General features: G+C 54.7%; 1 protein-coding gene across 1 annotated transcript; it reads right to left on the bottom strand.

Annotated features, from left to right (window-relative positions):
• Positions 1-698: 698 nt before the first annotated feature.
• Positions 699-17227, bottom strand: LOC109316019 (putative cation exchanger C521.04c). The gene is made up of 20 exons (XM_019543981.1): positions 17224-17227; positions 16745-16996; positions 15865-15992; positions 13741-13849; positions 12497-12613; positions 12110-12177; positions 11771-11917; positions 11007-11192; positions 10445-10547; positions 9678-9819; positions 9107-9290; positions 8742-8841; positions 5883-6001; positions 5531-5568; positions 4853-4965; positions 4076-4224; positions 3641-3735; positions 2652-2730; positions 1834-1942; positions 699-1325 (listed from the first exon to the last, which is right to left on the bottom strand). The coding sequence occupies exons 1-20, from the start codon at positions 17225-17227 to the stop codon at positions 1252-1254; spliced, it is 2316 nt and encodes a 771-aa protein (XP_019399526.1). The 3' UTR covers positions 699-1251.
• Between the last annotated feature and the right edge of the window lie 99 nt (positions 17228-17326).

Here is a 17326-nt window from a genome sequence, read left to right as displayed (position 1 = left end):
GGTATGGAAGTAGCTAGGTAGCAGATGCTTCAACTCAGTGCCTAATGCGAGGACACAAATCAGGAACCAGGATATTTGTCCAATATAGAAGGAGCACATTACATAAGGAGTCATCTGACTCCAGCCCTCTTTCCTGCCCAGGGTAGGGGATCTGACCATCTATTGAAGGTCCCTTCCAACCTCAACAGGTTGGATTTACAACCCAGGTACAACCTCTTCTTAGAGCCAGCACAGAGCCTGCAGAGATGAGAGGGTCAAGAGTCAAAGTTTTTAGTGCTACAGCTAGGACAGTTCAGTAGCCCAGTAGCTCTCGACTACCCTTTACTAGTGGGTAGTAGCACATGCTCCAAATAGCTCTCAAATGCAGGGGTGTACAGGGAACAGCTACTTGGAGGCTGGCAACAAAGCAAGGACTTTTGGATAAGAGCCTCCCCCTCCCACGTACTGTTCCCTTCCCTATTCCACCTTCTTGTGGAGACTGGGGGTCCAGATGGGAGTCTCCCAGTACCTCCATCTACTCCACCACTCTGCAGCATGTCACTCCCCGTGCTCACTACTCCCCAAGCATGGCTGTAGCGTGCCAGATGCACAAGGACCAGTATTTGCATAGAGCAACTATGGAAGAAAAACCTCTATACGATCAGTCACCTGGAGGCAGCCAGTTACAGAACTGTTTTTGAAAGGAGCAGACCCATTCCTTGTTTGTACAAAATTGCTTTAATGAGAACAGCTGGAAAAACACTTGGTGCTTTTCAAGTAAGCAAACACCCTTGTGTGTCATTTCTACAGGCCAGTGTTAGTTTCAGGTTCCCATGTCCATGATGCCACCTTTGTCCTGCTAGGACATTTGGGTCTTTCCAGACATCTCCTTGGAGAGCGCAGCCCTGAGCAGGGAGCAGTCCATCCTTAAGAGCCTAAGGTAGACATCTACTGGGCCTCAGGAACTTCGGCTCGTGCATGTCTCTACGCACAGCTCAAGTGTGCTGCTGCCGCCATGAATACTGTATGCAAGTGCTTGGGCTTCGAGGCTTCATCTTGGGTTCAGAAGATGGGCAGTTCAGGCACTCAAAGTGCCCTTCTCCCAGTGCCCAAATTCCCAGTAGAGAGACCAAAACTTCCGGTACCAGGTTCTTCAGCTTTCCTTTGTGTTTTAGTTAAAAAAACCCAGACCAGCAAAATCCCTGAGAAACAGCTTTTTGGAGAGAAGCTGACTCCAGGAGATCTGGAGACAAGGTCCAGTGGAGACAGGCCTCAGCAGCCGGCAGGGGACGGAGCAAAGAAATACACAGCTAGGAGGATGAAGTAGACCATCACCAGGACTGTACCTAGGAAAAGAGGAGAGAACAGCTATGGTTAGGAGTGGAAGGTGACAGGATCCCATCCTTTCCCGGGGAAAGCCTGTGCCTCCGACAGGCTGATGGTTTCACTAGATGGACCTGCAGTGGAGCAGCCAGTTTGCTTGGCATAGGATCCAAGCCTGGATCACCAACTTTTGTGCCTTGCATCTACAAATGCCAGTGAAAGCCCATTTGAGAGGCAGATGATACCATAACTGACATGGTTAGCTGGGATTAAAAGTTCTGGAGTCTACTGCTAAAAAGGTGGCAGATCTAGTTTGTAGCTGGGTAATCCAATTAAATCTTTTAGGAAGCAAGAAGAGCCAAAAATCAGTTTTAAACAAACACTCCTTGATCTAAATCTTCAAAAAAACCCAAGCAAATATGGTGTTATCAGGCCTGGGGCATTAAAAGGAAGTCCTGAGTAATAGTAAAAGAGGAGGTTAAAAAAGGAGCTGGAAGCACTAGGACACACCACAGAGGAGAGGGCTGTTACCTTGGAAGTAATCACACTTGCCATCCATGAAGATGTAGTTCATGAGGACCACACTGAACATGCTGGCATAGACGTGGAGGTCACTGAAGACCAGTATGAAACCAGTGGGCTGTGGGAGGGCAGACAGCAGTTAGGTCTCCTTGGCTGCCAGCAATGGTGTGCTCAGCAAGGATAAAAAACAAAGTCAGCATCACCGCAAGTTCAGAAGAACAAACCCAGCCCATCTGTTCTCTGCCCGGGGGGCTCCCCACCCACGGCAAGTGGAAGATGACAGATGAGCAGAGCTGGGCACAATGGGAGGAGGAGGTCTCCAACCCAAACCCCTCAGCGTTCAACATGAGCTCCTGCAGCCTGGTTTCCTCAGTCTCAAGGAGGCCAAGCAAGAGACTTTTTTCCCCACCCTGATTCAGAGGAAGAGGTGCCTGCAGCTACAAGCATCACCCATCTGCATTCTAGGTGTGAGGCCCTTTAAAACAATTTGAGGGCATTAAAAAGTTAGCAAGTCCTCCAGTTGCGTTGTCCAGATAGACAGTTGTGTGGAGAGACTGGAGAGCAGCGGTCATCCCTCCAAAACAGAGGTGTTAGTGGGGAGCCCCACCTTGCTCACCTGCTGCTGCTCTACAAGAGAGCATGCAGCCCAGTATTTGTCTAAGCACTCTGCTAGCGCTGGTGAAAACACCACTGGCCAGTTGTCCCATGGGCACCTACAGCCTCTGGGGCTTTGCTCCCAGGCTCCATGGCCTGTGCAGAGCAGGTGGCACCACTCAGCATCACAAGTCAGTCCAGTGTCCTGCTCTGGCTCCAGCTTCATGACTCACGTAGAAGATTGTGAAGAGCACCAGGATGGGGATCTGGAGCATGCAGACCTGGACAGCGATGCAGTTCCCGATTTCAATGCTAGGCAGAGCAGAGCAGAGCAGAGCAGAGCAGAGCAGAGATCAGAGCAAACGGTCTCTACATGAATGTACACAAGTCTGCATACCCCCTTTACCTTCCCCCCACCACACTGCGGGACTAGTGTGCTGGCATTTCACTGGTCTAGAGTACAGACCAGCTTTGGGTCATGGACTGTCTAAAGCAAACGAAACAATGGCTGTGGAGAGGGAGAGAAGAGGGCCCAAACCCACAGAGCTTCATTCTCTTCCTGTATGCGACAGCACAAGGGTTTGACAGAGCCCAGTGGCAGGAGACTGCACTCATCCTGTTCCCTGGATGCCGTAGTAGCCACATCTCTGGGTACAGGACCCAAACACAGGCTCCTTAGCCATGCAAGTGTTGAACTCTGAGCACCTTCCTCCCACCAAGGGCAAGTGCCCAAAGATGCCTCCCCAACCCCAACGTGGCTCTGACAATGTGTTCAGTAACGCCTCATGCCAGGTCCGTGGTCCTTCCCAGATCCTCTCCAAGAGCAGGAAGTAGCAGTCTCTGCCTCCGAGCACCTTCGGCCCAGCATCCACACACTGCCTATTAGTACTTGAGGAAGACAGCAGCCACCATGCTGAACCAGGCCTGTGCAAAGCACAGGTAGCTCCTCAAGGAGCTTATCTGAGGCAGGTGCCCCATGGAGAGAGCTAGATACCTCCGACATAGTCAAGCAGGAAGGGACGAGTTGGGGGCAGATTAATGCCCCCACCTCAACCCAAGCTAGGAGCAGCTCCAAGAGCATCCAGCACTATGCCATACCTCAAGAGAGGTGGACATTCATCTAGGGTGCGTGGTTCAGCTTCTGCTTGTCTAGTAGCAGACAAATCTCAGCTATTTCATACAGGCTGCAAAAGCCAGGCCAGGCTCAGACTTGAGCACTCACCTCAAGCTCAGGTTGTTCTGCAGGGCAAACTGGATCCCGTTGACTATCTCTGGGAGCTCTGGCACCATGGCCAGGACAGTCACCCCAATGAAGTACTGTGGAGAGGGGAGAGAGTTAGCCAAGACAGAGCCACTACATTCACAGCCAGCAGCTACCCATCCCCTCCCACTCACTCGATAAAGCTGTAAATATATTCTTGATTGGGGGGAGAGCCACTGCAGATCTGGCAGCTGGTTCATACAGCCAAGCAAGTCTTGTGACTGGGGGACACTGCTCAATTCCAGCCTTGCAAGGCTCATTGTGTGCAACCCTTGGGACAGCAGCAGTGGCCTGGTTGTTGGAGGCAAGATTTGGTGCAAGCCTCAAGCCTGGGTAATCACAGCATCCTCTGACTGGGATCCACAGAGTGTAGTTCGGTGCCAGATGGCTCCTTACCTGAGAGATGGTGGAACTGGTGAGGATGGGGCTGATGTGCTCCGTGGCCAGGTCAGCACAGGCAGACATGCACAAGGTGGAGAGCAGGAGGATGGCCAGGGCCCTCCAGCGGGACCAGTGGACTACAGCACCGTGATGGTGACCAGGCACTGGGGGGGAGAAAAAAAAGCAAACAAGCGATCCAGGATGGGTCTCAAGTCACCTCTGGGCTCAGCCTGGAGCTGGTGTCATGGTGGCATCTGCTCACCTTCCCTTGGCCATGGGAGTGTGCACCCAGCCAGCAGCCCCATCAGTACCAGCTTGTACCCCAGGGTCAGGCCTGAATGGGGCGATTAGATTTCTGCTCCAGGAGCTGAACAGCCAGGACTCCAGTGGCATCACCCACGCATTACCCAGGCTCACAGCACAGGGATGCCAGCCCAAATCCTCTCTCCTATCTAAGCTGGTTCATGTCAAGTTCTCCATTCCTTGCTGTTGGGGTGGGAGGGGAAGGACAGCAGAAGAATTCCCCCTGCAGCTCATGCATTATATCTTTCAGTGCCTCCTCAGCCCAGGCCAGCTAGTTTTACCCCCATCATTAGCTGCAGAAGAAGGAGGGGAGCTGCCTGTTTCCCTTCCCTATAGAGGGGCTCTACTTGACTAAACAGGGTTAAGCAGCCCACCCACAGGCAGAGCCAAGAACCAGTCTTGTCCCCAGGCACCAGCCAGTCCCGGGAGTACACAGCCCCCTTCTGCATGGGCCTGGAGGGAGCCCAGACTGCCCCGGCAGGGACTTACTGTGGCAGTCGCTGATGTGAATGTCGTAAATGTGACAGTGAGTCTTCAGGGTGAAGCAGAGACCGATGAGGTAGGCAGCCGGGAGCAGGAGTGACACCGTGTACACCAGGGGCCTGCAACACATCATGTGTTAGAGCCCCAAAAAATCCAAACTTCTCTGGGGTGGGGGCAGCCGGCTCCCAGCATCCTAAACCAGAGCCTTGGCTTCACCGTGGGCTAGGAGAATCCCTTTTACCCCAGACACTTCGTGGCAGCAAGGAGGTCACAGGCTGGACCCATCACTGGTCCTTCAGAGTCCCCCAGACACAGCCATCAAGGCAAGGCTGGTACCGGATGCAGCAGGACCACAGCATCACGGGAAGCACATGGCTCAGAGCGGGCCCAGCAAGGGGATGCTGCAGGCCAGTGCTGGGCACAGCAGTGCAGGGGAAGAGGCAAGCATGTGTGGGGGCAGCCAGCACTGTCTACAGCAGTGCAAGGGGGCAGTCTTGTGGAAATCATGGGTCCATGCAAAGCCCATGGGATGTTGTCCAAGGCACTAAGCCCAATGGGGGAGCCTGGTGTTGCTGGGGTCTTGACAAGCCTTGTAGCAGAGCTGCTCAAGCAGCTGCCTCCTGGATCTGGTAGGACTACCCTCCCCCCAGCCCACCACATGCTCCATGCTCATGGGGCACTTACTGAACGTGGCTGTAGTAGAGAGTGCCATTGTTTGCCATCTGCAAGAAAAACCAGGAGTCAGAAAGAGGCAAGAGCTCTGCCTGCTGCCCCAGGAGGGGGTTCCCCACAGTCCCATCAACCCTGAGCAGCCGCTGCAAAAAAGCAAGAGGCTCTGCTGATCCTTCCCACCCTCCAGGGGATGGTGTTTCCACAGCCGCAGCAAGCTGCAGACCACGAACAAGCAGCAGGTCCCCTCCCAGCAAAACCCATGAGGGTCACCTGGCCTGGGACAGGTTTGCAGCCAGGTCCATACAAGGACAGAGAAGTCATGTTGGGGGAGGTGGGGCACCTTGCTGCTCCCCATTTGACTTACCAGGTCAAAGTGGCAGTTCTGGCACAGATAGTGCCCCAGGGGGTTGTGTGTGATGTTCTGGCATTCACCACAAACCAGCCTCCCATAGACTTTGGAGAAGAGCGTCGGGGCAAAGACACCTGTGGCAGCAGTGCAAGGGTCAGAAGGGTGCTCATCCGAGGCGGATACCCCTCCCCCAACCCAGCCCCACGCGCAAGGAGCCCTGTGGCCTGCTGGCCTCTGCTCAGCTTCCTGGCTAAAACAGGTTTGCCTGCAGCTATCCTGCTACACCAGTTCGAGCCCAGCGAAAGCTCTCTGGGCCCACAGTGGGCACAGGGCTTCCCCTTGTGTCCCTGCAGAGCAGCGAGCTGCAGGAAGAGGCCTCCTCAGCCCGGCTGCTGGGGTTACTCTGAGCACCAAGGTAAAGCCACACTCATTTCAAGCATCTGGCCTGTGGGGGAGTGGGTGCAGGGAGTCTGCCCACCCCCATGCCCCATCACAGTCAGGTCCTACATTCTCCCATGGCATAGATGAAAGATTTAGGAAGTGTTCAAATAGGTGTCCAGAGCAGCAAGGAGGCTCCTGCAATAGTGGATGGTACCACCAAGGAGGCACCCCTGAGCCTCTCAACATGGGGACAGGAACAGATCTGAGGGACTGAACCTATGTAGGAGGAGAATCTAAGGCCAGCCTGAACACACCGAGAAAGGGTCCCACAATGGTCTTCATTAGGGAAAAAATGTGAGCTGGAAGGGACCTCCAGAAGTCCCACTTACAGTTTCATAGTTTCTAGGGTCGGAAGGGACCCGAGCAGATCATCTAGTCTGACCCCCTGCCATGGCAGGAAAGAGTACTGGGGTCAAGTGACCCCAGCAAGATGTTCAACTAACCTCCTCTTAAAAACCCCCAGAGTAGGAACCTGCATCACTTCTCTTGGAAGTTGGTTCCAGACCCTAGTCACCCTGACCGGGAAGTCGCGCCTCCTGATGGCTAGTCTGAATCTCCCCTCTGCCAGCTTGTGCCCGTTATTCCTAGTCACTCCTGGCGGTGCTCGGGGGAACAGGGACTCCCCCAATGCCTGCTAGTTCCCCCTGACTAGTTTATAACAGGCCACAAGATCCCCCCCTCAGCCTTCTCTTGTGGAGGCTGAACAGGTTCAGGTCCCGTCGCCTCTCCTCATAGGGCCTGCCCTGCTGCCTCCTGACCATGCGAGTGGCCTCCTCTGGACCCTCTCCATGCTGTCCACATCCTTCTTGAAGTGTGGCGCCCAGAACTGGATGCAGTACTTCAGCTGCAGCCTGACCAGTGCCCCATAGAGGGGGAGGATCACCTCCCTGGACCTGCTCGAGATGCATCTGTGGATGCACGACAAGGTGCAGGTGGCCTTCCTGACTGCCTCCCCACCACTGCCAACCCATGTTCATCTTGGAGTCAATGATGACCCCCAGATCCCTTTCCGTCTCCGTGCTGACAAGGAGGGGAGTTCCCCAGCCTGTAGGTATGGTGCCGGTTGTTCCTCCCGAGGTACATCACCTTGCACTTGTCTGTGTTGAAACCCATCCTATTCTCATCTGCCCACCCTTGTAACCTGTCTAGGTCTGATTGTAGCCTGTTGCATCCTTCTGATGTGCCCACGTCTCCCCACATCTTAGTATCATCAGCAAAATTGAACAGGGTGCTTTTTACCCCCTCGTCCAAATCGCTGATGAAGATGTTGAACAGTGCAGGCCCGAGGACCGAGCCCTGCGGAACCCCACTGCCCACGTCCCTCCAGGCTGAGAAGGACCCATCCACTACCACCCTCTGGGTGAGGCCCTCCAGCCAGTTGGCGACACATCTGACTGTGTGGGTGTCTACACCACAGCCCCCTAGTTTCTTAATGAGAACAGGGTGAGAGACCGGTGTCAAAAGCCTTCCAGAAGCCCAGGAAGGTTATATCCACTGCTACCCCTGCATCCATGATCAGATCACCAGATCATAAAAGGCTACCAGGTTGGTCTGACAGGACCTGCCACTAATGAACCTGTGCTGGTTGCCCCTAAACATGCAGTCCCCTGCTGGATGTGTGCCAGCATAAATTTTCCTCGAACAGCTTGCCTAGGATCAAGGTGAGACTAACCAGCCTATAGTTTCCCAGGTCCTCCTTCCTGCCTTTTTTGAAGATGGGGGCCACATTGGCCCTCTTCCAGTCCTCTGGTACCTCACCAGAGCACCATGAGTGCTCATGAAGTTGTGCCTGGGGACTTGCAATGACCTAGAGTTCTAAAGGAACTGGCCGAGGGTGGAGATCATCCGGGCCAGCTGACTTGAATACGTCCAACCCCTCCAGAAGCTCCCTAACTAAATCCTTGCTAACCCGTGGCCCAGGTGTGCCTCCCCCAGGGCCTGAGGGGGGCCCCAGCAGGGAGGTGGCTGTTCTGGTCCCTACTTAAGAAGACAGAGGCAAAGAAATTGTTAAACATGTTAGCTTTGTCGTCTGGTGTGATGACCGAGTTTCCCATGGCGTCCTGCAAGGGCCCCACATTACCCGGGACCTTCTTTTTACCCCCTACATATTTAAAAATTAGTCTCAACCCTCATCTGAGGCAGCATCAGATTTGTCTACACCATCCCATGGAAGTCCATACAGTCTTCCTAAAGCTACTGTCAATCCCGATACAACACAAGACATTGCATCTGCCCCTGCCACAGGTAAAAAGCAGGGGGACCTCAGCAGCCAACATCCCATTTCTACAAAAGAGGCTGTTAATACATGCTCAAGTGCTGCTCCCACCCTGTGATGGGTCTTGCAAGACCCATAGGTCAGAGGCCATGACCTGGTACAGCCAAGGTATCCAAATCATTGCCCCCTCCTTCTTGCACCGGGTTTCCACACCTTACCTCCCACAGAGAGGAAGAGCAGGGCTGAGCTGACACCTGCCGACCTGCTGTTGAATTTCTGCTCCTGGTGTTTGATGCCCCCAATCACCATGCACAAGCCCTGGGAGGAAACAGAGGATGTGTTAAATCACTACTGAGCTCTTGGGCCATAGTAACTCAAGTCCCTTGAAAGCTCATGGCCTAGAGATTTCTTCTCCCCCCATCCCAGTGACAATTTGGGGGTGGGAGACAGTTCCCAAGAGGAGGAGACCGAGGAAGGCAAGTGGGAGAGATTTACACTGAGGCAGAAGCAGACATCACAAGCATCAGAGACACTGAGCAAGTGGAGAACAGGACTGAGCCATGGGGCTTCCAGCCAGACTCACCGGGACAAAGAGGACACAGCCCACCAGGGTCCCTGTCAAGGCTGCTTTCACAATCTCCTCGTAGCACTTGTTCCCCTCACGGGTGCCCTTGATAAGGGCCGTGATGTAGAAGGTCAGCTCGGTGATGGAGCCGAACGTGGCATTCACCACAGCCCCCACTGCAAAGTTACTCTGCGCTGAAATACTGAAGCAGAGACAGACCTTAGCTTGGAGAGGCTGTGCCAGGATGGGCTCTGGGAAGACTGCTGCACCTATGCAAGGAGTTTCTGCTAGGCTGCCACCTTCAAAAAGGGCAACAGCCACATGGATCCCACCCCCTGTAATGAAGGGCAAGTCCTGTTTGATCATGATGGACAAGCAGCTCCCAAAGCCAATAGCAATGCAACTGGCCTTTCCATCCCAAGCCGGTCTAGACCCACCATGACCAGTAGGGAAGGGGAGAAACACTACCACAAAAATGTCAGGAGCCTCAAGACTTGACTACTACATCAGTTTAGGGTGATGCAGGAATCGTGGCCCCACGAAGGCTGCCTTCAACCCATCAGAGCAGCAAGGATGGTCTCACGCTTACCTGGCAATGGCCATGCCGATGTAGTAGGAGAGAGGCATGATGGAGAGCAGCGAGAGCGTGAACTTCACAGGGGAGCTTATGAAGCGGTTGTGGCTGTCGACGTAGCCCAGCACCAGAGTCACGATAACCAGGGGCAGCAGGTCTGCAGCAGAGCTGGTCAAGGGACAGCCTGCTGCTGGGCAAGTGCTGGAGAGCCTCCAGCTCGGGGAGGTTCAATCTCTGCCCACTCCTCCTAGCCTGGAAGCCACATCCCTGTTTTACCTTGCTGTGTCCTGTTGCACTTGGCCTAGGCCCCTGGTGAGGCATTTTATGCTCTTACAGACCCCTCTGCCACCCTTCAGTGGGGCTAAAATTCCCCTCAAGTACCGTACAGGGTCAGACCAGTCTCCGGCACTGGCAAGAGAGGATGCTTCAGATGAACCCTGTTCACATGCACTCAGGGATCTAACCTTACTGCCCCATCATGCCCTGCCTGCCCTCCACCAATTAGTTCAGAGATGCTGGAACATCCCTGACCAGTCTGGTTAATAGCAATCAGTGGGTCCATCATCCATGAGCTCCCTGCCAGGTTGAGAGCAAGCACTGGGAGCCAGTCACTAATGCCCAGCAGCCACCTAGGACCAAGAAAATCTCAAACTCACCCCACCTTAGGGATGATTCCTGCATTTGTTCCCAGCATCTTTTCTTCCCACCCCACCATCTCAGCTCAGAGCTGCCCAACCCATGACACTGCCTCGAGCCAGGGGCAGCCAGCGGTTCAAGGATACTGACAGCGAAGACATTGATCCCATCCACAGCATATTTGTAGTAGTATGCATTCACAGCATGGTAGCAGCACAGGATCACTTCTGCATCCAGTGGCACCTCGGTCTGAGCAGGGGGCAGAAGCCCTTGGGTCACTTCTTTGCTCCAAGGAGTCCACCCCAAAAAATGCATCATCTCCCCCAGGCCCATCACTTTCATCTCATGAAGACTCAGAGCCACCTAAGATGCCCCAAGCCAATGCAGGCCTTTCCACCCTGATCCACCCAGAATAACCTCAGCCATCTCAGGGGAGAAAGCCCAGTGCAGTGGCCACCCGCATCCCCTCCTAGAAGTGTTCACCGAGCCAAGATCTTCTTAGCCCAGCATCACATGGTCTTGAGCCTGGCCATTATGGCATCACAGACCCCCTTGCTACTTCATACAGCCCTCAAGTCCTTCCAGCCCAACCCCTCCAGTACAAGGGAGAAGCAGAGTACTGGGAGTGCTGGCATCCAAATGGGACACTGCCCCTGGACACCAACCCTCACCTGGTCCCCATAGGAGGGGCAGGCTGGAGCTACCCACCTTCCTCACATGCTGGATGTGCACCTGCTCTGGGGGCAGGAGCAGGATCCGAGTCACAGTCCGTGCATTCATTTTGGCGATGGGGATGATGAACACGAGGAGCCAGGAGATGAAGCAGACCAGACTGTGGGCGACAGCAAGGAACGGGTATCCCAGCAGGAGCCAGACGTAGGTGTTGGCACGATGCTGGGGAAGAGGAGAGCAAGGCCGGTCCATGCTGGTGCCCAGGAGACAGCTCAGCACCCCATATTCCTCCCAGCTATGACAGCCAGCACAGTTTATAGCGGTGTGATACAGCCTGGCCCCTGCAACAGGGAGGCTGTAGCCAGAGGACACCGATGATCACCCTGGCATTGCTACAGCTGAGCAGGGGCAGGTCTGACCCCCACCATTGGAAGCTTTACCAACTCTTTAGCCACTGGACCCTATTCACACTCATTTCTAGAGGGTATTTGAGGACCTCTAGTTGCACCAGGAGCTGAGCCACATGGTGGCTTCATAACGAGCTCCACACCCCACCCCATGGAGAAGGGAAAGAAGAACATCAAGTCCACAAGCTGCCTCTTCCCTGGGCTCTCTGCCCAAGTCCCTGGCCAGGGACACCAGGTCACAGCAAGGGAAGAGGGTCTGGACAGCAGAGAGTCGCACCTCATCTGGGTTTGTGCTGGTGGCCTCCCAAAAATAGACTCCCCAGCCACTCCCAAGGGCCACTTTCTCCCTCCAACATGGTGCAGGGGGAATGCCCAGCCAGGCAGGAGCCTTACCCAGTACGTGTCATCAGCGTCACCCGTCAGCCCCTGCCCCACGTTGTGCTGGGGGAGCAATGGGGTGCTCTCCTTGGGGTTGCTCACTTCCGAGATGACCGTGCACTTATTGAACAGGGTGTTGCATTTCCTCAGAGGGGGGTCAGCCTGGAGACAGGAGGAGAGCAGGGCCACTGAGAAAGCCTCACACAGGAGGGTCCCCATGGGAGAGGGCTCAGCTGCTGTGCTCAGGGCAGTTGGAATAAAAAGACCCAAGGAAAAAAAAAAAAGTCAGGAGCTGGGCCAAAAGGACAAGCCACAAACCCCGCCCTGGGAGCAGGCAGCTCTCATCCAACTCACCTCCACCTTTTGGATCACTTTCCCAAAGGGCCAGAAGAAATATCCCGCCAGGTCCCAGCACAGCTTTCCTACAGGGAAAGACAGCAAATCAGCCCTGGGACTGCTCCAGCATCAGGAAGGGACAAGCTGTGAGTATGGCTCCCCTGCAGTTGATGCTGCTGCTTGAGGGAGCAGGGCAGGGGCCAGAGCTGCAATTCAAAGAGCTTCTGCAGCTAGGACTTCCCACCTCTGGGAAGAACTTGAAGGGGGAAAACCAACACAACACGAAGGTTGCTGGAATGCATTATTGTTTCTTTTGCTGGCTGGAGGTCAGCACACCAGACGTGCCCTGGCTATGGGGGAAAAACTAGAACTCGGACCATTGTCATGAGTCTCTGCAGGCCATACCATATGGAGCTGCAACCACAGAGAGGAACATCACAGCAGCAACCAGGAGGTAGATGAGAGACAGCCACCATCCGAACAGCAGCAGGTAGAAGATGTTCCCACAGGTGACCGTGGAGCCTGGTGAGAAGGGTCATGAGGTGGGGTGAGGAGACCCATCCTGGCTAGTTTGGGAGCAGGCTGCCTTTTTAATCCAGGCTATATTTGTTTCAGGATAGTCATAGCCCTGGAGACCAGAGTGCTAAATGCTCACAGCACACGTGCTGCTGGGCTCAGGGATCCAGAAGCTTGCTCTGCACCCACACAAGACCCATCCCCTGTGGAAGGAGGCCAATCAAGCCACCTCTGCAGGACAGTTGCTATTTAAGATGCTTCTAGCTACAGAAGCAAGAGGGGTCCCGATGCAAATCCCAGTGCAGGGTTGTCTTGAGGGAAGACAGCCAGCTCTAGCATTTGCAGCTGCTTAAAACTCTTCCACTGCCAGGTGGAACAATGTTCCTGCAGTTGTGGGCAGCAAGGGAGGAAGGCTCCCAGCCCCACAAGGGAGTCAGGACATAGGAGGATTGCTCCCCTGGTCCCATCCTAGCCTAGTAGGCATCAAGCATGCTGAGCCCCTGGCAGCCCCCACCACTGCTGCAAGATCCGTGTGGGCCAAATCTGTTTCTAGCCTCTCCACCCATGCATCTCTGCTCCAGGTTTGGGACCTGCTGGTGTGCGTCTTGGCCCTGCTTCCTATTTCAGGCTGCCCATTACATCTACAAATGATAAAACTGTTGTGCCCAAGCAGCAGGTTTGCCAATAGACAAGACCCTGGAAAGTACATCCACTTTGCTGTTCAGTCACTTCCTCTGCAATCCTCATTTTCCATCATGCAAGAGACACCCTTAGTTTCAAGCCTCCTTTCTGGGGGGGAGAAGAGGACTTCTCCCTTCTGTCCCTTTCCAGGGAGGCATGACAGACCCTACAGATGTGCAAACCAGGCAATTCAGGGAGATGGGGATCCCCGTGTACTAGCCAGGGGGACTGAAGTCTCTGGGCTTCTAGCAGCCCTGGGAGGAAGATTTAGGGCTTCTCCCACCCACACCAGAAAGCTTGCTGCATGCTACACAGATCAGTGGCAGCTTGGTCTGATTTAGAAAAGACACATGAGGGTGGGAAGGGACCACGGGAGGTCACACCTAGTCCATCCCCCTGCTCCAAGCAGGACCAGCCTTACATCATCCCAGCCCAGGGACAATACTGCATACCTCTCGAGCTCTTGATGACATTCAGGTCCGAGTAGAGCTCCTTCACGATCTCCGAGCGGTCTGCCCAGGGCCGGGCCGTCACATGACTCTTCCACTTCTTGAAGCCAAACTGTTCAGGAGACAGCGGGTCATGCAGTGTGCAGTCAGGTCCATGCAACTGCAAACCACACCTGCCACTGCTTTGGTACTAGGCAGGAGTGCTGCGCATGACTTCACAGCAGGGGCTGTTGGTTATTGAAGATGCTCTTGGCTTAGGGAGAGAGACACCCCAGGGATAGCGTTTTTGTGCCACCACGCAAAGCCCCAAGTTCAGTACACAGGGTGTCACCACTGGTACCCCCCACCCAGGGCATGTCCTACCTATAGGGACAGAGCAGGAGAAGGAGGCCAGGCCTCAGCCATGCCATGGGGTGCTGCTCCCCAGGGTTTGGGCCTGAACACAGTGCAGGGTTGTCCAGCTAAGGGCTGCTCAGACATGCAGCTCCTCCACTCCCTGCTGCATGCTCGAGCAATTTTGAGTCTGGGTCTGGGCTTTGGACCTCCAGGCCAGCTTTAGAGATAGGGATACAGCTGGGATTAAAAGCAGAGCTTGCAGCTGGCCCATGCAGCTCCTCCAAGGATTGTGGAGACAGCGAGAGGCCCAATGACCGTCAGCAACCAGCTATCAGGAGTAGTTTTATGAAGTCCCCACTGCATCAGATTAGAACAACTCCATCTCTCCCATAGGAAACCTCAGGTTTCTTTTCTATCCAGCCTGGAAGACAGGACATCTCTTCACATCCCCTGCATGGTTAAAGATGAAAGAACAACAAAAACAACTCAGTTTGAGAGCAGCTAATGCTCACAAAGAAGGAGCAGCCCTGCCTTACAGGCTGGAGTGAGGTGTTATCTGCTTCCAGGACCCTGGGTAGGAGCTTTCCCTGCAAAAAAAAGTGTTCAGGATATTCTGCTCTGAAGGATCAGTAATTTGCATCTTGGTTTGGGTAAAATGAAGCCAGCGAGGTCTGGGACAAGCTCAGTTTCCAAGAGCACCTGGGGAAGCAGGGAAGTTGCTTAGTCCCTTGGGACCTCAGTTTTCCCACCTGCAGGAGGGGTTAACAACCTTGGAGATAGCTACAAATCAGACTGCAAAAGGGACTCTACTCTGGTCACAAGATATGGGCAACAGCTGGTATTCGCACAGCTCCCTACTCCCAGGCTCCAATCCCTAGCTTATTTGGTCTCCTATCTGGAAGCAGCCCCATCTCAGCTTGATCACTTCAAAATGTTTGCACTTTTCCCATCAATGAAGAAGCTCATCTATTTGCCAGCAGTTTCTTCTGCCACATCCCAACAATTAAAATCAGGCAGCAGCTTGTAGTAGGAGTTAAAGGAGTCCAACTCCACATGAGATGAGACATTAGGAGGGCCACACAAGAACAATCCAATCCAGAGGTGCAATAGTGCAATGCCCCAAGATCAATCAAGTTGATTACTGGAACCTGTGTTTGCAGCCAGACACCCATCACCCAGCTGCTGCTAATCCTCACAGTATAACAGGGGCCATGTTTAGTTTGTTACAGCCATGTTGTCACCACATCCAGGTGGAGTGGAGCTGACCCAAGCCCCCAAAAATACTGGTAGCGATTATGCCCAGGTTATACTGTAAAGCTAAGCCCTGTCACTAGTCCTGGGTACCCAGTGCAGACTTGGAAGCACCCTAATATTTATTGCTCCTCTAGCCACATCTGCTTACTACAGGTTGCTTGGGGATATTGCTGCAGCCTTCCCTCTGCTAGGGCCAGGCCCAGCTCTTCCATAGCTCCCTGCTAGCTGGCGTTGATGAAAGAGGCTTTGCGCTCCCAGCTCCAATGGTGGAGGCTTTTCCTATTAGCCAGGTTCAACTGAGCAGATAGCACCAGCCCAGAGTCTGCTCCCACTTCTGGGGGAAAGCATCTGCTTAAGAAAAGAGGCTCTAGGAACCCCGGGCTCCCCCCTGCTGCACTGTTGTTGCTCCGATCCTCTGCAAGGAGAGGGCCCTGCCCCAGAGAACAGAGGTGCACAGGCACATCCAAGCCAGAAGAGTAGCAGTCAGGATGATGGGACCAGCAGTGATGAGCCCAAGGGGGAGGAGGCTGAGCTGACCTTGTAGTTGTTGGAGAGCTTGGCGGCTTCCACCTCATTTTCTGCCATGATGGTAGTTTTCAAGGGGCAGCTGTCACACACTGGCAACTCGTCTGAGAGCTGCTGGCAGCAGGCTGGCGTGGAAATCACTGCAGGGAAGGGTACCCAGTTATGACCTACTCCGGGTTAGCCAGGATTGCACAGCTACAGCTTGCAGCCCAGCAGTTTTGCAGTACTTGGGGCTGTTTTGTGCTTTTGGTGGGATCCCATCCTGGCTCCACAGAGAAGTGGAGGAAGGCAGAAGTGAAACCAGCCCTTTCCACAGACCCAGAAGAGGGATGGAGGGCAGATGTTTGGAAAAAACACTACTGCAGTAACCCCAGGACTGTTCACAAGACCCAGGTTTCTCATGGAGATGAGGTCTGCACCATAGCAAAGTCTGAGAACCCCCCTCCTTTGGGTTGGCAAGGTGCAACAGCCTTGCTAACAGCTCACACCCGATGGAGCAGCCAGCTTTAGGGCCTCTGGAGCAGGGCAGGATGGCTTGGGTCCCCTCTGGGTGCCCGCCAGATTGGAGCGCACTGAACTGAGGACACCGGAGAGCCACAGTTTAGGTCAAATGGTAACATAATCCAGAGGGGAAGAGAGAAGTGTGGTGGTGACGCACACATTCCTTCTCCCATGTATTTCTAGCACGTTATATCAATGTCCCCTTCATCCGCGCCAAGGAGCGTCCAGGCTGCTTCTTGGCGTGACCCCAGGAGAAGAGACCGAGCCCTCTCAGCTTCCAACAAGTCCTGCAATGGGCCTTGGGCAAATCGGCAGTGACCGGAGCAGGGACCACGTCCCCCCAGCATGGCACACGAAACATCTGTAGCCCACTCCTCCCTCCTCCGCTTACCTGGCAGGATCCTGGGCGTCATGATGCTGTGCTGATGAGACCCCGAGTGCATGTCCCCAAGGTCGCCCTGCGTGTTGTTGATGGCCGCACACTGCCGGTCGCAGAGCGATCCCCTCCGGTGGTCATCGGGCTTGTGGTCAAATTCCCTCGGGAAGTCTGAAGAAGGACACGGCGAAGGAGAGCGTGAGAGCCAGCCCCGCACCGGGACAGCCTGCAATCGCCACAGCCCTTCCACCCCAGCCACGGTCCGGCCTGCGGCCAGGCGGAAGACGGCTGCTGCTCCTGACCAAGCACCTGCTTCGGCGCCCCGCTTCCATAACCCCGCGTGCTCAGGGCACGCAAGCAGATGCCTCGCCCCGCCGGCGACACGGCGGGAGGCAGCCCTGCCTCGAGCAGGAGACCCCCCATCGTCCGCGGCTGGCAGTCTCCGAGCAGGGAGGACCCAAGCGACTCAGACCGCTAACAAGTCAATGAAATACCCATGATTTCGGATGCCCGGCAGGCGGGCAGAGGCGAGGGAGGCGTGCAGGGGCGGGAGCCGGCAGGGACGGCCTAGGGCGAGGGCGCCGGCGCCGCCCCGCT

This window comes from Crocodylus porosus, unplaced genomic scaffold (genome assembly GCF_001723895.1).
Source record: "Crocodylus porosus isolate Cpor-Errol unplaced genomic scaffold, CroPor_comp1, whole genome shotgun sequence".
NCBI classification, from domain to species: Eukaryota; Metazoa; Chordata; order Crocodylia; family Crocodylidae; genus Crocodylus; species Crocodylus porosus.
The sequence above is the reverse complement of the archived record's forward strand: the minus strand, read 5'-3'. Positions and strand labels throughout refer to the sequence as shown.

Bases quoted from the DNA above. Each gene is read 5' to 3' on its own strand.
- LOC109316019 (XM_019543981.1), bottom strand. The intron at 9,291-9,677 runs GTAAGCGTGAGA...TCTCTGCTTCAG, and splicing joins ATCGGCATGGCCATTGCCAG to TATTTCAGCGCAGAGTAACT. The intron at 1,326-1,833 runs GTAACAGCCCTC...CTCTTTTCCTAG, and splicing joins CAAGTGTGATTACTTCCAAG to GTACAGTCCTGGTGATGGTC.